The sequence below is a fragment of the Lonchura striata genome, chromosome 7 (assembly GCF_046129695.1).
Source record: "Lonchura striata isolate bLonStr1 chromosome 7, bLonStr1.mat, whole genome shotgun sequence".
Classification (NCBI taxonomy): domain Eukaryota; kingdom Metazoa; phylum Chordata; class Aves; order Passeriformes; family Estrildidae; genus Lonchura; species Lonchura striata.
Genome location: NC_134609.1, coordinates 36,628,849 through 36,648,888, shown reverse-complemented (window position 1 = coordinate 36,648,888; position 20,040 = coordinate 36,628,849). Strand labels below are relative to the sequence as shown.

Here is a 20,040-nt window from a genome sequence, read left to right as displayed (position 1 = left end):
GCAGGGTCAGGCCTGGGGGAGATGCTGGATGGCAGCTCCCTGCCGTGTCCTGGCGGTGGCCACGTGCCCTGCGCCGCAGTTGGCACAGCGCTGGCACGGAGGTGGCCAGGGCAGCTGCCAGCATCTCCGGAGACGAGGCTGCGCTGCCTCCGGGCTTTTATTTATTTTTGTTTAGTGCAAAACAAATCCAACTAAGGCTGCAATGAATAAATAAAAACGAAAAGAAACGCAATAAAGGCTGACTGGCCAAAAATTTCTGTTGCACGTTTAAAGGAAAGGAAGAAAACCACCTGGACTCTCACTGGGTCAAAATGGAATGAATTTTGGCTTGAGTTGAGGTCTGAGAAGTAAATGAATGGCTTTTGCCACGTTCAAACAAGAAGGAAGCAAATTCTGAGTACAGAAAAAGCTGAACTCTGCTGCTTAGCACAGATCCATGCATTAACAGCTTACAAGATTAAATATTGAGGGAACAACTACTGAGGTACAGCAGCAGAAAGCTGCACATCTTATGTCTTTAGGGCATTAGGGGAGACTTTAAGCTGGGATGGAAGACTGGGAATGGGATCAGCCAAGGTGGTGACATATGCTGCTGTGCCCTGGTCCAGCAGCGGGGCTGCAAGAGTGCCCAGGGAGGGCTTCTAGGTCAGATAAGGCATCATTTGATGAGGCTCCTTCTCTTTTGAGACCTGCTTGAATGTATTGAGTTATGGCACTGTACCTGCTTTCACTGGGAGCAGGGAGAAAGTGCACTTACTGTCTGATACCCTGGAGAGCCAGTGGTGTTCCCTATCACCATGTCTGTCCTGCTGGGTAAGACTAGTGTGGTGGCTGGCATGCAGCAGTTCATTTAAAACTTTTGATACAATGCCACAGAGAGAAGTGTAGTGGAAGAGAAAAACCTTGGTCTGAATAAACCCCTGCCCCCTCAAAATACCCCAAGCCCACCAAGTTCTAAACAAATGAACGTGTGCCCCTGTACAGAGCCAGCTCCACTTGCAGAGGAGGAGTGTGTCTTGTGTTCTGCAGCAGTTGGAACCCAGACCTTTTGTGTATTTTTTGTTTGTGGATTTAAGGAGGCTGAGTCTTTTCCTGATATATCTTTAAGCTGAGGTGAATCAAAGAGCCAAAGAACCAGCATTAGGTGGGGATGAAGACTGCCTGGTGTCCAGAAAGAGTAAGAACATCTTGTTATTCTCAGCAGTGTGGTAAAGATGTAGATCCAAAGTAGAACTGACAGCTGGAACAAATACCTAACAGGAGGTGGCTGCTTGGAAAGTTTAGAGTTAAAAATACCAAACAAAGAATCCACTGGGGTGAGGGGAGACTCAGTAAGAGACTGTGGTGCAACATCAGGATCTCAGAAAGAAGCCGGTGCTTTCCTCACCTCGTTTTTAGAGAAGACTCAAAAGCAAAATGAAAGGCTGTGATGCCACTTTGCAGAGGGGAGAATTCTTGCCATTACCAAGAGGTACCGGAACAGTCGAGGGGGCTCAGCAGTGTGCAATTAGAGCAACAGTGGGATGGGAGGATGTGACAGTTGAGCAGATGAGACTGGAGATCAGTTTGTATAATCATGGGGGAAAAAAAAGAGATTAAATTTGGGTTGCTGTGAAAATGCTTCCCTGCGAATTATATTCTTCAGGAGTAGAAAAAGGCATATTCATGTTATTTGCATTTGATGAAACAGGAATCTGAAGTGGCATTTGAAAAATCAGAGTAGACAAAGGAGCGAAGATATCTTTGTTGGAGTGTTCAGGCCTTGGAGGTTTTGGGGGAAGGCTGAGCCACTGCGCTGAGAACGCAGAGCAGAAGGTTTGTGCTGCCTTTGCGTGACAGAGATCTCTTTGGTGACCTTACCAAGAAAAGGAAAAGCTGCAATTTTTTCTCTCAGAGGTGCTCTACACCCCTCTTGACTAATTTTAGCAGGAGCTGTGAGAGCTGGAAGAGGGTTTGTTGAGAGACTCTGAATGCTCTTTCCCCTGCACCTCTACACTCCCACCCAGGCCAACAGCTGAGCCTTTTGGAGGTTCTGTGGGTGCCTCTGCCTCTCACCCGGTGAGCATCCCCCCTCCTCACTTCCCTGAGATCCCTGTTGTGCCACCAGCCAGCCAGGGCAGTGTCACCTCTTTGATCTTAAGAAGACAGTTTGTCTCTATGGAGCTGACAGGGGCTGAATAACAGCAGTGCCTTAATAGAAGGCAAGGACCCAACACATTAAATGCAAAAAAACCCAACCCACTGATTAGCAAAAGTAGATAGTTCATCCCCAAGATGCCATGACCCTTCTGCTGGATAATTTTCTGTGTCTGTCTGAATTAATTCACTGTCTCTGTAGCTAGACTGCTCCTCTTGGTGTTTGATGGCATAGTGAGAGGTCACACTGACGGGAGCTCCTTGTCCTGGTATTCCCGGATGCCTCTCAAGCCTCCTGCCATCTCTGCAGCAAAGGCAAAGCCCAGCTTTTAGAAACTGTTGCTGCATTTGCTGTAATAGGAGCCGTGGGGATGAGGCTTCTGTGGAGAAATGCAATGTTTGATTATTAATTTCCTTAAGGTGTACTGCAAATCCCTCATACTTGAGGTGTAGGTCTGGGATCTTCTTGGAGCCTTTAATTTATTGAAAGTGTTTTTATCCTTGTCTGAAAGACGTGCTAAAATCTGGTAACCTCCAAATGTCCCACTTGTATTTGTTTCTTAGTTTGCAGAATGCCTTTCACCATAGCAACTGGGTTTTGATTTCCTGAAGCACATGAATTTTCATAGATTTGTGATGGGGGGAACGGACCCAAAACTGAGCTAAAGCAAAGCTTTTGAAGCAGGGAAGTGGCGGGAGCACCACTAGATTTGGCTTGTGAGGAGGGGTGGATCCTGGAGGGAGGGGTTCTCAGCTGAACAAAGGCCTGCACCCGGCCCTGAACAGTTCTATTTGAAAAAAACCCAGCCTGACAGATTAATTTAGACTATTGCTGAATGTCACCCTCCCCACTGCTGCATCACCCTCTGGCAGCTGAGGTGGCTTTGCTCCAGTTTTATGAAGAGCTGAGGTTTCACATGGCAGCAGTCACAGAAGGATCAGCTGCTTCCATCTGCACAGAGCTGGAAACCTCGTACTCATCCCACCCGTGGAGGTCAGGAGGGTATTATGGGCAACATGAAATACACTCCGAGGTCTGCAGGTGAAACCCAGCTGGGGAGAGGCAGGAATATTGCACACATGAGTAGGAGGGAGCAGAGCTCCAAACAATGTTGGGAAATCGGGCAGAAACAAACAGGCAGCTGCAGACAAGGACAGGTCCTGGAGGGAACAGTGACACTCGTGTAGGATGGAGAAGTTCCTCAGTATCAGCCCGACAGTCCAGGGTTTGGCTTATGGGGAGCTGCTCCACACTGAGTCAGCCCATGGAAATAAAAAAGAGAGGCAAATGTCCTTAAAGTGAACCTCTGACTATGCTTAGCTGAAGGATTTGTCATGTTTTGGGTACTGTGGATGGGTGCAAAGAGTCCAGGGGACAACAGTAAAATAATTGGAGGGGTAGAAAATGTCTGCAAGCTGGGGCTGAAAGAGTTGTTTCAAGGGCAATAAAGGGAAGGAAGGCAGCATGTAGGAAATACTCTTGAAGCTTAGAAATGCTTTTGCCAGTAGTGGACAATAAATAATGGGCTTAAATTGCAGCAAGGGATCAGGAAAATCTTTGTAATGGGGAGGATAAGGAAGCACTAGAGGAGCTGGGAAAAGGGGGTCCTGATTGTTTTAAGGGAGCAGAGATGTTAATCCAGGATCTGCCACCACTAAGCTCCTCCTGCCTTGAAGAAGGGGAGGATGGTGGAGCTGATGACCTTTACTGGTCCTTTCTTCATTTTGTCACTTCATGATTCCTACATGGAATGTGTGCAGAACACCCATGAGATGGCATCTGTGAACGTATCAAGAGCTTCTTGGCGTTTACGTGACATTTACTTTGGCTCAGGAAATAAAAATATAAAAAGGAAACCTCCCATCATGCGCCTTGGATCTTTCTCCATGAACTTGCTGCTGCTTCTTGCCAGAGAGAGATGGTTATGTTGTTTCCAAGGGACTGCACCAGTGATAAAATAGTAAGGGATTTTCCTATGTCATAGAGGAGATAGCCCTGACTTGGGTATCTCCCAAGAGAGAGGCCACTGGGACTTTTATGACACAAGATTTTTTCCCTCCTGAAGTCTGCCTGCTTTATTCTTCCTAACGGAGGTGAGGTGAAAAGGTCTCTGCTGCTGCCTTTTAAATCTTGCCAGAGGCTGGAAGAAAAGGAGAGGGGAAGGGCTATTCCTTGTAAAAGGACTGGATGCTATATTGGGGATGGAGAGACACTCCAGAGCCAGCTGCACACTTGCAGAACAAAACAATGTGCAGCCTTGTGGCTGGTGCTGGCGGGGACAGCCCAGGTGACAACTGCCCTCTCTGTCCTTCCTACCCGTCTTCCACCCTTGTGACTCTGCCCAACATTTTCCAAGACTATAACATCAGAACAATCTTGGAAAATGTGGGATGGTCAGCCAGCCATCCTTTAAAAAGCCATGGAAAGGAAGCAGTTGCTAATTTGGGGAGGAGGTTGGGAATGCTGGGAAGAACTGCCTCTCCGGGTGAATGTCTGCCTGCTTTTCCTATGCTTCTCGTGCATTAATTATTCCTGGAAAGCTTCCAAGCACAATTAAACCTCTGACAGGTAATCATTGGTGGAGTGGTGTCCAGGGTGAGTAACACAGGAATCAGGTATTTCTTTTTCTGGCACCAAATTGTTGCAGAAAATTTTGAAAGTCAAAAATAGAAGGAAGAATAATCTACTCATTTAACAAACTCCCCAGATCTTGACAATTTGCCTCATTGTGTCTCATCTTCTGAGAGCCACTAGGGGCTTTGTTTTGGGGTTTGTCTGTCATAGTTTGGGGGACTTTGGGTCACAACTTGGACAGGGTTTGGTGAATTTTTTGGGATGAGGAAGAAGGAGCTCTGCCAGCACATACTGCAGCCTGGGAACTGTGGCAGCTGTGGAGATAACAGCCTTCTGGAGAGGTCCTGGCAGGTCTGTGTGGGAGGCTGCAGGACTGGGATGCATTAAACAAGTAGGTGAGATCCCAAAAGCAGAATTGGAGCCTGGGGTTTGTGCAGCAAAGGAGGTTAATGAGAGGAACTCAGATGGACAGAGTTTGCTGGAGTTCAGTGGACTCTCTTAGAGTCCATCAGTGTTTCTGAGGGTTATGCTCACATTTCAGAATTTAATTTTTTAAGATTTTTAATATTTCCATGTTTTTGCCATTTCCTCTATCAGTCCTTTTTGCCTGGTGCTGGTATCAGTAATCCAGCAATTTGCTGAGGAGTCAGTGCCTTCCTGCTGTGTGTAGCATGGGAACTGCAGCTGTGCTTTGGCCAGATGATTTGGAAGGGTGATTGTTCTCTGCTCTCTCCAGTGTTTTCCATCCCAAGCTGTGGACATATTACACAAACTTTAATTTGAATACATCATCCCTTACGAGGTGGAAAGATTTCCAGGGGAGAGTGCAGAAAGTCTGCAGACAAACAGGTTTTGTTGCTCTGTGTTGAGGCACCTCTTCAGAAACACCACTTAATTTTTCTCCATGCTCGTCAGCAGGTGCCTGGGATTTTGTTTGTTCTTCCCCTTCCCCAGAAGGGATACCAGCACCAGAACATGCTGATTTCCAACAGAAAGCTCCTGGCTTTCTGAGCCTGTTCCCTCATTCACCACTGCTCCCGATCGGGACATGCTGGGCCTGTGCTGCTGGCAGGCGAGCTGGTGAGTGTTGTCACTTCATGCAGAGCAGCTGAAGCTGTAAAGCCTCCAGGTCCTCCAAAGCCTCCATTTAATCTCCTTCTTGGAGCTGTCTGTGCACTGCCATCACCTGCTGGACCCTGCTTCCCAGTGCTGGGCTGTCTGTCAGTGTGATCCTCCTGCAGTGCTTTACCATGGAAGCACAGCCCAGTGGTGCTCGCACTCCTCACACCCTTCCTGGTGGGATCTTGGAGTGGATAAACATCTTCCACCCAGGAGAAACAGCAGAGGAGGGATTACTGGCGTCCCGTCCTCAGCATGGACCACACAGCAGGAATGACGGAGGCTCCTGGAACTACGAGCCTCTTCCTCCCAGCCTCTGTGAAGTTGCTAATTTGTGTGTTTGATCCAGATTTGGGAAACAGGACCCTCCCTCAGCTCCCTGCCTAGGGCAGCAGGGGTTTGTGAGGCGGATTGTCACAGGCTAATGACATTACAGTGCTGAGTCACCGGGGACAGTTTTGTGCTGTTGATCTGTGATAGCCCAGCCCTAAGGCACTGCTTTCTGGGGCTGGAGTTCACAACAAAACTCCCTGCAGTCCAGGGAGGTGTGTGTGTGTGTACACATCAATTTTATCCCGTTGTATCACTGCTTGTTAGTGGGAATTTTTAATTGCAAGGCATTACAGTGAACTGTTGCTCCCTCAGCATTTCCAAGGTTCTCAGCAGAGCTGCTTGGACTTTTTATCAATTCAGGATGAGTCTTTTTTTGGCCGACTACTGTAAACGACATAAGGCTTTAAAAACTGATCAATAATCCTGATGGTAGTGGCAAAATCCAGGCCAAGGCACTGTGAATGCGAGCCAGAGATTACGTGGAGGAAGTTTTAAATACCTCTGGCTCCCTTCCTTTCCGTGCATTTACTTTGTCCTCCCACTTCCCACTGCTTCTCCAGCTGAATCCATTAATATTTCTCATGCTTGTTGAGCCCGTGACAGGTGATATAAAAGCCCCAGTTTGCTTTGGCACCTTCGCTCTTCATAACCAGAGCTGAAACACATCGCTGCTGTCCTTCAGTGGATTAGCTGTGATTTATTGCTGTTGTTCCAGGCTGGAGCACAGAGGTACTGTCTCATTCCAGGAGGGTTGTCTGTGGGAAGCAAGCCCCCCGAGGAGGACAGCTTGACAAACACCCGCGCTTGGGAACACGACATTGTTTAGGTGCCTGTTTTAACTTCTTCATTGAGGAGTCATCCTCCTCCTTGCCTCAGCAAAACCTACTTCACAGGCTTAAAGAGGAAGAAAATGTGGCAAAGAGGCATCCTGGGTTGGATTTGTTGCCCTGCCTTTGATAAGGAAGTTGTTGCGGTTTAGGGGTTGAAGTTTGTACGAGCAGTTTTGGCTCAGGTTTGCAAGGAGTGAGCAGTTTGATGTGTAATTCTGCCTCTCCCAAAACAAGTCTTCAGCCTCTTGTCTTCCTTCAGAAAATGGTTGTCCCATCCCAAGGGAGGTCTGCTGGGTAGTTTGTGGGTAATGGAGGGGAACGGACCTCAGAGAAAGAAGGGTTTCCAGCATCTGAACAGAATTGTCTTATGGGAGAAAATGTGGTGTCAGAAATGACTGTGTGCTGCTGGCTTTCCCTGACTCAGGATAAATGACTCTGAGGGGAGAAGTGGAGGAAAACTTGCTTTCCGGGAGCTACCACAGGGTTGCCTGCCTTTCATCATGACCTGAGTGGTGTGTCCTTGGACCCAGTCCCCAGGCTGGGAGAGGGGGAGAGAGGAGCACTTGGGTCTATGGTAGCTTGCAGGCTGACCTGTGAAATATGGATTATCCATCATCCAGTTCTCTCCTTCTCTTGGGAACTTGTGGCTTTTGGGGAGGGCTGTGTGGCTGTAGTCTGTGCCATCCCCCACAGATCCTGGGATGCTGCTGCTGTCACTCTCCTGACACCTGCTCTGTCCCCATGGGAGATGCGAGCATCCTCAATGAGCATTTCCCAGACTTTTGGCTGTGGCTTGAAAGGCAGGGCACATCCCTGGGGTTTTTGCTTGGAGGTGCTGGGTCTGGGGTTAAAAGTTAACAGTGCTCTTTACTTATTCCATTCTAATTCAATTTGGGAAGGCAGCAGGGAGATGGAGGGCACTTAGTCCTCTAAGTGCTATTCCCTTGATGGGAGTTAGTAGCTTGCACTGCATGCGTGGTGTTGATTCTGTAAGCTGACCTTTACTTCCATCAGGTTCATTCTCATTTATAATACTTAAAAAAAAAAATCCCAACCTTCATTCTCTTATTTATTCCTTGGGCATCGAGGACATAAATCCTTCAGCACGTTTGGATTTATAGAATTACTGTGCTTTTGCTGAGTCTCGCGTCCCACTCCAATCAAATGACATGGCTCTGCGGGTGATTGCAATTCTCCTCCCCTGCCTCCCTCCTGGCTGCTCCTGATGCACATCTCCTCATGTTCCCTGCAGCCTTTTTGGGGGAAGGTGGGCCCTTGGCAGCCATAGGAAAGGACAGGAAGAGGAGTCGGCCAGTCTTGGGGGTATCAGCAGTTGCTTCTGAAGGGCAACAACCTCCAAGTACCTTCTTTCCTGGTGCAGAATAAAAAATGCTAAGATGCTTTCCCAGGAGACATTTCATTAGCTGTGCTCCAGGGCTCCTCTGAAACCAGAGCGTTTCTGTGTTGGCTGCAGAGAGGGGGGAGTTATAAATATCTTTCTTGGCTCTGCTTGGCTTCGCCTCAAGATAAATAGAAGTGAATGTCAAAAGCAGAGGCTTGGCTGTCTGCAGTCTCTTCCCAAGTCCCCAGGGACCCAAGTGCAGGGTGCTTTTGTGATGGGAAGCCACTTCCTGGTGTTTCAGAGGTCTCCGAAGATCGCTCCTTGGTGTTTCAGAGGTGTTGGAGGGTGATGTTTGAGGGGCCTCTCTCGACACTGCCTGAGGCAGGTCACAGATGTGCAGTGATCTCCATGCCTTCTGTGCAGTGGCTTCTGTCATGGGAAGCCTCAGGGAGCACAGGAGCATCGGTGAGAAGCTGACCTGAAACAAGAGCAGAAAAAAGTGTCTGTGGTTGTCCTCTAAATCTTGTAGCATGTTTACTCTCAGAAAGTACAGCCATATTACCAAAAATCAATAGTTCTAGCAGCGTTCCTCCCTGGGAAACACACAGCTGCTTGAACACATGGGAGGTGGTGAATCTTAAAAAAGCCAAGGGAATACAAAGTGCTTTGGTACAATGGCTTTGCTGCACTTTTAGCAGTGTACAAATGGAGGGCCCTTGACCTGGGCAGTGTCTTTTGGGGCTTCTCAATCATCCTTCTGCTGTGACATGCCTGAGGCTCTGTGAGGCAAGAGGGGCTTGGGGGAGGGTTTGTCTCCTTAACTAATTTTTGGTTTGATGTATGTGTGTTTAGTAAGAAAAACATGTGGTGTCCAGCAATGGCATAAACAAAACTCTTCCTTTGGTTTTTTTGTGGAAAGGTTTGACTTCTAGCGCTGCTGATGGGTCTGGCACATCCCAGCATTTAATTTGTTTTCTTCATAGAATTCTGGAATGGTTTATGTTGGAAGGGACCGTAAAGTCCACCTTGTTCCATCCCTCTTGACATGGATAGGGACGCTTTAGATCAGAGTGCTCCAAGGCCCAGCTAACCTGGCCTTGCACTTCCAGGGACAGGGCAGCTTCTCTTGCCATGGCCTCCCCACCTCACAGGGAGGAATTGTTTCCCAGTATCTGAATCACGCTCTGGCAGTGGGAAGCCATTCTTCTTTGACTCCATGCCTTTGTCCAAAGTCCTTGTGCAGCTCCCTTGGAGCCCCTTTAGGCACTGGAGGAGGCCCTCTTCAAGCCCTAGTACTCCTTGCTTCCCGGCACACCTACCTGTCCCTCTGTTGGGAATCACGAGAGAGGCTATTGCTGTTTTTCCTGGGTGCAGAGTGCTCTGTGATGGGAAGGAATGACAGTGAGAGCAGCCACTGTGACAGGGACATGTGTGAAATTTTGGGGTGAGTGGGCACAGTGGCAGAGTATTGCAGTGAGTCCCAGAGAGCAGGAAACCATCCTTCCTTCTGAGGTCAGCCAAAACAAAGAGAAAGGTGACCAACCCCTTTTTACTGCCATCTCTTATTAATGAGATATTTTATCCTAAGTCCTCCAGCATGAAAGATGCAGGCTTTTGGGAACATAATTAATCTTTCTTGTATAAATCTTTAATTGTATGAAATGGAGTTTGTATGGCTGTCATAATTTCTCTTCCTCTTTTCCTCCTCTCCCGGTTTGAGATGCTTCCTTAGCAGAGCTTCTTTTCTGCAGGCTGCTCCTCTTTAGGGCAGTGACCCCATGGAGCCACCACTCACAGTGTCCCTTGAGGCCATGCTGCTGCCCTGGGGTCTCGTGCTCTGCCCCAAGAGGGGCAAGGAATCACTTTCCTTATGGTTCTTTTCCTTTGTAGAGTAACAGCAAACCCAGGAATTGTCCTGAAAGAAAACTAGCTGGTCTCCTCTGGAAAAAAGGATATAGAATACTCTTGGGACAAACAACAAAAGAGCAGTTGTGCCAAATTCAGTGCCAGGCAGAGCCAAATGCCTCTTTGGAGGAGGTGAAGTGCAGCCTTTCAGATGCTAAGTAGTTATTTGGGATTTCAGTCAGTCCCTCTATGGAGGAATTGATGCACCACTGGCTCCAGGAGGATTAATGTGTTGGCTTTCCTTCTTGCCTTCTGTAAAGGGCAGGAAGGGCTGTGGGACTGTCTCAAGCCCACGCCTGCAGGGGCAGATAGAAAATTGAATAGGAAACAGATGGAATGGACATTTTGGAGATCTCCAAGGTGGGGAGAAGTCACTGCTCAGGTTCTCAGTGACTCACAGCTCTCTGGTTAAACAGAGCTTCCAAATTAGCATCTCCACCAAGAAGCTTTTCCTGAGGCACAGCTGATGTTCCCAGGTAGAGCAATTTCCTGCTGCTTAATGGAACGGGAGGAGCACTTTGCGCTTGGATGCAATGCTTTTCCAGCAATAACTTCTTGTAAGAAATTGTGATGTCATTTTGTTTGTCTGCTTCGTGGGTTGGATTAATGGGCAGGGACACACCCCCGGGCGCCGGAGTTGGCTTGCTTTCCTTAATTTGCACTCAAGTCTTTGCCGAACAAAGACGGATTTGTTGAACAAAGCGGGGTCAGTGCTGGGATGAGGAGCCTTGTGCCTCCAATCTGCTACTTCGAATTAGGACTGAGCTGTAGCTGTTAAGTCCTGCATCCTGTGGCCTGGATTGGTGCAAACCTCCTGGCCTCAAACCTTGCTCCTGCAGAGCCTGCGGCCTCGAGAGGCACCCGGGGGTGGTGCCTCCAGAGCAGTGGTGCTTCCCCACACTCTCTTAGTGACACAGGCAGCAAAACAGGGGAGGTTTGAGCAGCTGCTGCTGTACATAAAAAGAGTTCAAGTGCAGTCTTTAGTGGGAAAAATAATCTAAAGAACACTTTGATTTAAAGGCAAAACCTATCTGTGAGTAGAGGCTTTTGACAAGGCCAGCTCCTGCAAGAGAGCTGCCAGCTGCTGACTCCATTTCTCTGCTGCCCTTCAAGTGGTTTTTTTCTTCTTCCTTTCAGCTCTTTGAGAACTTCTACTTCGGGGAGGTGCAGCTGGACTCGGTGCGTCTCTCCCAGAGGTTCTCCTCGGACGCCTCTGGCTACTATGCAACATCTGGGCAGCTGTGCTTCTCTTGAGGTGGCCATAGCAGGTCTGCTCGGTGCGTAATCCCTCAGTGAAAGGTTTTAGAGGACATGAATCTTCAATGGGAACCTGGGAACTCCAAGCTGGGATGCCTCATGACTCCTCCAAAGCTTGGGAACCTTGACATTTCCCTGCAGCTTTTCCCACTGCTCTCTTCTTGGGGGTTGCCAGAGTCCTTCCTCCTTCTTCCCCCAAAATGTCACGAAGTTGCCTCTTTGATGTCTGTGGATGGCTGATTTTCCAGGAAAACGACTAGAACTGGGGCTTTTGGGACATCGCCGGTGTTGAAACACGGCTTTTTTTCAGAAGAAGGAAGTTCTTAAAATAAGTATTTAAAATCCAGGAGAGCTTTGCTGGAGCACGATTTAACAATATTGAGGTCAGGCATTGCTTGGATCTCCAGCAGCGTGCCTGTGTGATGTAGATCTCCAAATAAATGAATTCCCTTCAAAAGCAAAGTGTTTATCTCCTGTTGCATTGATAGTTTCTGTAATTAAACTTCCAGCACAGCACATAACTATGATAATAAGAAAGCACTGACGATTAGAGTGCTTTCCAGTGACCGTTTCAGAGCGTGTCAAAAAACATATGCCTTGTAGGTGGTTTCTCCATTAAAAGCAGCACCAAGCATTTTGATTCCATTGTGAATCCTTCAGCGATCTCAAGACAACGTTGTTTTTTTCCTGTAAATCTCCACATTTGCTAAAAACAGCAACACAGGATTTCAACTTGCCCTAGGATGAATGCTTTGGAAAATGGAAGGTGCTGGTGCTTGGGTGTTTTGTAACAAAACAGGTGCTGCTGCCCATTCCTAGCTGGTTCCATGGGTATGGAATCATGCTGTGGTAGAGGTGGAGAGTGTCTCAGCCAGGGATAGGGGTGCTTTAGTAGAACCCACGTGTGCTAGTGATCATTTCACCCCATTTCTTCCCTCCACAGTGAACTGGCTGTTTGGCCATGCACAAACAGCAGTGGGAGTCATTCAGGAATTGGGATTGCTTTTCATTTCCCCCTCAAATGTGTTGCTGTTTATGTTTCCCAGACCAAATGGCCTGTCTGTTTTCAAGCCTGCCTGTCAGGCAATCAAATAATCTGTGCTTTTGCTTGGGTGCCCTTGCTTGTACCCAGCTACAGCCGTTGGGCTGATTGTGTCCTTTTCCTTGGCACAAAGGCGGTCTGACGCCTTTGTGCTCTCTGAAAGTCTCCTTCCAAACGGTTCCCTCGGGGAGCAGAACACCAGCACACACTCACAGGGAGGGGAGGTGCTGAGAGCACTTAACACCAGTTGCTGTCATCTTTCCGCCAGCCTGAAGAGGTACTTGGCAAATCTCTTTGGAACAGACTCGGAGCTGCTCACGCAGCCACCAGGAAAGGGGAGATGCACCTTGGGAAGCTTCTGCCTGGCGAGCTTTTAATAACTCTCACTGAGAAGCTGAGGCAAAAATGGGTTTTTGACAATTGAAGCATACTCCTCCTCTTACCACTTGTATAAACATGATTTAGTGACAATTCTTTTGGAAGTTGGTGGAATTTCACTGGTAAGCAGCTTATCCCGCGGCTCTAGCCTGGCACAGCAAAATTCATTTCACACCTCCTTCCCCAGGCAGAATTAAGGATTCTGATCTTTTGCCTGACATCACCGGGGTTTGCTGGCAGTTTTCCTTCCCATCCTGGCAGGGAGAAGAGAAGCTGGATGTGTGCTGTGGCATCCCCAGCTGAAGCTGTGAAGGAGCTGCAGCTGGGGTAAGTTGTCACTTGTTGCCTACCCTGATTTCCCCCTGCTGAGAAGAGGGGAAAATCCAAAAGCAAAACCTTGGGACTGGGGGGAGTCTTCCCTGGGGCCCTAAAATGCTGTGCTGGGATGGGTGAGGAATGGGGACCCCAGTGTGGGCATCACAGGGAAGATGGGAGGTGCCAGGGACAAGGGGCTGTGGGATGGGGGTGTAGTAGGGACTGAGAATGCAAGATGGGGTATTCAGGTGGGAGATGTGGAAGGAATGGGGGGGATGTGTGATGGATACATGGTAAGAATGAGGGGATATGGCATGACTGGTGCTGGATGGGTATGTGGCAGGGGATGCAGGATGGGAGATGTGAAATGGGGACCTGGCAGGACCAGGGGTGCTGGATGAAGGATGTAGGACACAGCTGTTACAGGGTTGCAGGACGAGAACAAGGCAGGGACCAAGGGATGCAGGACTTCGGATGTGGGATGGAGACCGGGTAGGAACCAAGGATGCAGGAAGGGGGATGCAGAATGGAGATGTGATGGGGATGGGAGATGCAGGGTGGGGGACACGGTATGGACCGGGGATGAGGGCGCAGAATGGGGAATGAGGAATGGAGACCGGATAGGGACCAGGAATGCAGGATGGAGGATGCGGGAAGGGGGTGTGGCAGGGGATGCAGGATGGGGACGCGGTAGGAACCAGTAGTGCAGGACGAGGACCTCAGGACGCGGGGGTAGCAAGAGTTGCAGGGTGCACGATGAGGAACGAGGGACAGGGACAGGTCAGGGACGGGGGTGCAAGATGGGGACAGAAGGTGGGTCGGTGCTGAGGCCGTGCCGTGCCGTGCCGTGCCGTGCCGGCGGCTCCCCCGCCCCGGTGTCGGCGCGCAGGTGCGGCGGGCGCGGCGGAGGCCCCGCCCCGGCCCTCCCGCCGGTGCCGCCCGGTGCCGCCCCGCGGCCGCACTCGCCGGCGGCGCCTCCCCGTGCGCACCGCACCGCTCCGCACCGCGCCCGCTCCCCCCGGCGCTGCGGCAGCATGCGGGGCTGCGGCGGGCGCCGCGCCCTGCTGGCCCTGCTGGCCCTGCTCCTGCCCGCCGCCGCCGCCGGCCCCGGGCCCGCCGCCGGCCCCGCCACCGGCCTCGGGCCCGCCGCGGCGGGGGAGAGCCCCGGCAATTTCATGGAGGACGAGCAGTGGCTCTCGTCTATCTCGCAGTACGGCGGCAGGATCAAGCACTGGAACCGCTTCCGAGACGTGAGTCCGCGCCGGCAGCGGGGCGGGGGGGACGGGACGCGCTGCCGGGCACCGGGAGACCCCTCCCCGCACTCCCCGCCCCGCGGCTGCGGCTGCCGCAGCGCGACCCTCCCCGGCCCCGGCCCCGGCCCCATCGCCGGGGATGCTCGGCGGTGCCCGCATCCCGCCGCGGCCGTGGGCGGCTGCCGGCCCCGGTACCTGGGGGATGCTCACCGGCTCCGGCAGCGCCGCCGTCTCCCTGCCCGACGCCAAAGCTGCGTGGCTTGTGCCGGTGCCTCCATAGCCGGGGCTTGATTCCAAAGCGACCCTCTGCGTTGTCCGGGGTGCTGTCTTCTGCACCCTCTTCCCCGTGCCCGCCCGCCCCTTGCGGGGGCTGCGCCGTGGCCTGATACCCTCGGTGGCAGCCCAGCCCGTGTCAGGGCACGAGCATCCCCCGGGACACCGCTTCCCCGAGCCCCGCGGGGTGTCTTCGGAGCCCCGCGCGGTGCCGCAGGCGGGGCCGGCGCCGCCTCGGCGGGGTGGTGACCCCTGGGGATGTGGGGGACGTGAGGCAGGGAGGATGAGGATGCAGGCAGTGCTGGAGAAGCGCTGGCACACCGGGCTCGGGATGCTGTCACCTCTCCCCGTTACACAGCCCTTGCGAACAGCCTCGATGGCATTTAGCTGCAGCCCTTAATATTATGAGGCAGTCGGGTTTTTTCTCGGGCTCGTTTTACACCTCCTGCTCGTGTCCTCCAGGGTGGGAGACACGGTGCTGCAGCTTTATCCTAAGGAGACCCAGGACACCTGCAGCAGCCGGGCGGGGAGGGGGCACACCCCGAGCCGCCCCCCCACCCCGAGCCAGCCCCGCTGGTCTTTGTTCAGATGCACCCTCGGGTTCACCTTGGCAGGGAGGATAGGATGGGATGGATGGATGGATGGATGGATGGATGGATGGATGGATGGATGGATGGATGGCAGCAAGGGAGATATGCCCACTGCATGGCAGGGAGCACGACCCCCGAAATAAACCAGTTGGGCATCCCCGGGGAGGTTCAGGGCTGAGGGATGCCCACCCCCGGGCGCTGGCTGCACGCGTGGGGCCCACCCTGCTGCTGCCGCGCTGGGGAAGGGGGGGGGGGGATTGGTGGTGCAGCCCTACTGGCGGTTAGCTTGGATTAATAAGCAAATCCATGGATTTGTGGGGTTTTCGACTGAGCAGCGCCGGTGGGGGGATGCACGGGGAGGAGGCCGGCGGCCGTGGCGAGACCCGCGCCGCAGGGAGCTGCCGGGCGCCGCAGTGTTACCAATCACAGCACGGGAACGCGGCTATCGATTGCGGTGCAAACACCGCCGTGCTGGAGTGAGACATCCCCTCCAGAGCTGCCTCCCGTGCCGCTGCTTCCAGCTGCCATCCCCAACCCTGCCCACCCTCTCCAGGGCAGCAGGGATGCTCCTGCCTCATCACAAAGCTCACCCCGGAGCATCCCGTGGGGCGGGCCATGCTGCCTGCTGGGAGGGTTGGAGTCCCTGCTGCTCCCCCACACCCCCGGCATGCTTTCGGGGTCCTGTGGGAGCAGTTCTGCCTCCCCAGGCAGGGACATCCATCTTGGCCCACTCCTTCTGGGCTCACGGTTGAAGAACCAGGGTGGCAGCACCATGGGGATCCTCTGAGATCCTCACTGGGCTCCCAAGGGCTTCATCCACCCAATGCCATTTCCATCCCTTTCCCAGCTGGCTGATGGGGGAAGTCTTTATCCAGTGTAAAGGCTCTGCAGGATTACAGGTCTAAGCCAGAGATGGGGAAGCACACTGGTGGTCAGTGCCAGTGATATCCAGGGCTGGTGGCGAGAGCTTTGGGCACCAGAAGGTCAGGGTGCCCCACTGGCACAGGGTGCTTGTCACTGTGGGATGGGGCCAGGAGCAGGGCTTTGTGCTGTCCCAGAGCTGATGGTGGGCACTCTCTCTCTCTTTTTCTTTTCTTGCTTCCGGCTGGGCCGTCTCACTGCCATGCTGCCAGGAGGTGGAGGTGAGCCTCGAGGGGCTACCGAGGGGGTGACACCCCGCTTGTGTGGGGAGGCTGCTCCCTGTCCCTGCTCCCTGCCCTCCCGCTGTGGGGTGCCCAGGGGGTGTGTGCAGCGGGAGCCGGGCCGGTGGGCCCGAGCAGGGTGATGGCACGCCTGGCCCGGTGTCACCTCTCCCGCCACCTGCACTCACGCAGGCTCTCCCCAATTCGCAGGATGACTACATCAAGAGCTGGGAGGACAACCAGCCCGGGGATGAAGGTACCGCTGAGATGGGTTTGGGCTGGAGCACAGTGGGCTCGATGCCAGCCAGTATGGCGAGGGGTCGCACTCTCTGCTTGCACCCCCCCGGGTTTTTCCCTTCCGGCTCGGAGCGGTGCTGGGGTCGGTGCGAGCTGGGAAGCAGCAGCTGGTGCCGAGGCGGCTGCCCAGCTGCAGCCTGAATGGCGCTTTGTGCCGGGCCGGCCGGGGCTCCCCTGGAGCGTCCCCGCCTGCCCCAGTCCCTCTGTGCCCCCCCAGCCCTGGACACCACCAAGGACCCCTGCCAGAAAGTGAAGTGCAGCCGGCACAAGGTGTGCGTGGCGCAGGGCTACCAGCGCGCCATGTGCATCAGCCGCAAGAAGCTGGAGCACAGGTAGGAGCGCGGCGGCGCCGGGGCCGAGAGGCGGCAGGCGAAGGGGGGCCGAGGCGGGGGCTCACAGCCTCTCGCCCCGTGCAGGATCAAGCCGCTGGGCCCCAAGGCGCACGGGGGCTGCAAGCCCTGCCACGCTGCCCCGGTGGCTGCCGTCTGCGGCTCCGACGGCCACACGTACAGCTCGGCGGTAAGGACAGCGGCACCCGCCGCGGGGACGGGGCCCTGTGCCCCGTGTCGCCCGCCGACGTCCCGCTGCCGCCCCGCAGTGCAAGCTGGAGCAGCAGGCGTGCCTGGCCAGCAAGCAGCTGACGGTGCGATGCGAGGGGCAGTGCCCCTGCCCGACCCCGCACAGCCCTGTCGGCGACAGCAAACAAGGTGAGCGGGGTGCAGGGCACCGGGGGACCGCCCCCGAGCTCTGCCCGGCCTGACGCTGCCCCGCTGGACCCCACAGAACTGTGCACCGGGCAGGATCTGGCCGACCTGGGTGACCGTCTGCGCGACTGGTTCCAGCTCCTGCGGGAGAATGCCAAGCAGAACGGCTCCGGTGGGCTCCCTGCCAGCCCCACCTCTGGTACCTGTCCCTGCCACGCGGGGAGGGGACGTGGGCTGCTGTCCCCAGGCGGGCCGGGCAGACACGGGCTTCATCCTACCCTGCAGCACTGGAGAGGAGCGTGGCGGCCACCTGCAAGGAGGCGGTGGGGTGGATGTTCGCCCGGCTGGACACGAGCGGGGACCTCTTCCTGGAGGCGACTGAGCTGGCCGCCATCAACCTGGACAAGTACGAGGTGTGCATCCGCGCCTTCTTCAACTCCTGCGACACCTCCAAGGATGGCCGCGTCTCTGCTCCCGAGTGGTGCTTCTGCTTCTGGAGGGAAAGTGCGTCAGGGCAGGGGGGAGATGGCACTGAGGGGCCGGGGCCTGGAGGACACTGTGGGGTCAGGAGGATGCACTCCGCGAGACTGGGGGGATCTGTGTCCTGAGGGATGCATGCCATGGACTGGGGAATCTGTGCTGTGGGATTGGGGTTGTACCTCATGGGGTTATGGGGAATCCGTGCTATGGGATTGGGGTTGTAAAACGTGGGGTTATGGGGGATCCATGCTGTGGGACTGGGGTGTGGGGGATCTACATCATGGGATTGGAGTTGGGAGTGGGGATGTACATCATGGGGTCATAAGGAAGCCATGCTGTGGGGTTAGCGTGTGTGGGGGAGGAACATATGTCATGGGGTAATGGGCAATCCTTGCTGTGGGTTTGGAGTGGCTGTGGGATGTTTGCCTTAGGGGGAGAGATACACCACAGGGTTTGGGGGGCCTGGAAAACATGTGGGGATGCATGCTGTGGGTCGTGGGGAAGCACATCTTGGTTTAAGGGGGATATGCATGGTGGGGGATGCACAGCGTGGAGCCAGGGGGATACACACTGTGGAGCTGGGGGATGTACTCCGTGGGTCAGGGTGGGTGCACACTGTGGGATGCACACCATGGAGAATGCACACTGTGGGGTCTGGGGGATGCACCCCATGGGGGCATCTGGAGTTCTAGGGGATGCACACCACAGAGATGAATGCTGTGAGTTTGGGGGTGCACACTGTGTGGGGTGAGGGGTTGCCTGTCCCGGAGGGGCTGCATGCCTGCCCTAAGAGCAGCATGTGGTGCTGCTGCAGAGCCGCCCTGTCTCAGGGAGCTGGAGAAGATCCAGATCCAAGAAGCAACCAAAAAAAAGCTGGGTGAGTGGGGCATCCCAGGGCCCTTTCCCCCAGCAGTGCCCCGTGCAGCCGGGCTGGAATGAGGATGGGGATCTCCCTGGGGGGCTTTGGCACTGCACGTGTTTGGGGGGGGTGGGGGGCCATCGCTTCCCTGCAGGCACCTTCATTCCCAGCTGCGATGAGGATGGCTACTACCGGCGGGCACAGTGCGAGCCGGGCGGCGGCGAGTGCTGGTGTGTAGACCAGCACGGGGCCGAGCTGACGGGCACCCGCGGCCATGGCAGCCCCGACTGCGGTGAGAGCTGCGGGGAGCGCCCGCCTGGGGACGGGGCTGCAGCCCCGGGACCGGCCCTGAACCTCTGCCCCTCGCCCCTCCAGATGAAGCAACGGGGTTTTCGGGCGACTTCGGGAGCAGCGTGGGCTGGGAGGATGAGGAGGAGAAGGAGCCGGAGGAGGCGGGCGAGGAAGGCGAGGAAGAGGAGGGCGAAGCAGGCGAGGGCGACGACGGCGGTTACATCTGGTAGAGGAGCAGGAGAGCCCAGTGGGCGGCACGGCCGGGAGGCAGCCCCCCAGCTGGTGGTCCCCGTGGCCCCCCCGCTGCCGGTGTGGCATGGGGTGGGTGCTCCCCTCTCCGGTCCCGTGTGGGATGGGCCAACGGGGCGCTCGCCTGGGGAGGGGGTGAGCGGGGCGGGGGGGGGGGCGTTCTTATGCGAATTTGAGCTTTTTTTTTTTTTTTTTTTTTGGGTAGAGCCTTGTAGGCCTAGTGTGCTGCTGCGTGGTCTTCAACCGGGCAAATGGCGCTAATAAAAGTGGGAAAAAAAAGAGGAAAAAACAAAAAAAAAAAAACAACAAACCCCCTTATAGATAAGCTGCCCCTCCTTTCTCCCCTCATCCCCCCTCATGTTGTGCTTGCGTGGCTGCCCCGGCCCCCGGCGTTGTGTAGTGGCTGTGAAATAAATACCCCGTGCTGTGTCAAACACTCGCCCGCCCGTTCCTCCCCATGGCACCCCCCGTGCCTCCCCTGCACCCACCTGCCCTGCAGGGCTGTCCTGGGCAGGGGGTGGTGGTGGTGCTGTGCCCTCCAGTGAGCAGGCACTGCAGGGCTGGGGAGCAGGTTGGGGTGGGAGTGCCCCCCTGTCAGTGCCCTGGGTTGGTTCCTGTACTCTGCTGCCATGAAGCTGGAACTGGCCTCCCTCCCCAGGGACATGTCCCC

General features: G+C 54.4%; 2 protein-coding genes and 1 long non-coding RNA gene across 5 annotated transcripts in view; 2 read left to right on the top strand and 1 right to left on the bottom strand.

Annotated features, from left to right (window-relative positions):
- The window catches only part of ASCC1 (activating signal cointegrator 1 complex subunit 1), a 35,249-nt gene extending 23,290 nt beyond the window's left edge, over positions 1 to 11,959 (top strand). For all 3 annotated transcript variants that reach the window (XM_021543854.3, XM_021543855.3, XM_021543856.3), the window contains exon 10: positions 11,378 to 11,959. In XM_021543854.3, the coding sequence (XP_021399529.1) occupies positions 11,378 to 11,494 (117 nt within the window). In that variant the 3' untranslated portion in view covers positions 11,495 to 11,959. The remainder of the gene's footprint in view (positions 1 to 11,377) is intronic.
- LOC116183795 (uncharacterized) lies at positions 8,042 to 14,923 on the bottom strand. The gene is made up of 2 exons (XR_004148486.2): positions 14,696 to 14,923; positions 8,042 to 8,813 (listed from the first exon to the last, which is right to left on the bottom strand). It is a non-coding gene; the product is annotated as an uncharacterized LOC116183795 (long non-coding RNA).
- SPOCK2 (SPARC (osteonectin), cwcv and kazal like domains proteoglycan 2) lies at positions 14,252 to 19,804 on the top strand. Its single transcript, XM_021543853.3, has 11 exons — positions 14,252 to 14,482; positions 16,482 to 16,490; positions 16,701 to 16,746; positions 17,005 to 17,119; positions 17,204 to 17,306; positions 17,386 to 17,494; positions 17,571 to 17,690; positions 17,777 to 17,995; positions 18,786 to 18,848; positions 18,985 to 19,122; positions 19,206 to 19,804. The coding sequence occupies exons 1-11, from the start codon at positions 14,267 to 14,269 to the stop codon at positions 19,349 to 19,351; spliced, it is 1,284 nt and encodes a 427-aa protein (XP_021399528.1). The 5' UTR covers positions 14,252 to 14,266; the 3' UTR covers positions 19,352 to 19,804.
- The last annotated feature ends 236 nt before the right edge of the window (positions 19,805 to 20,040 follow it).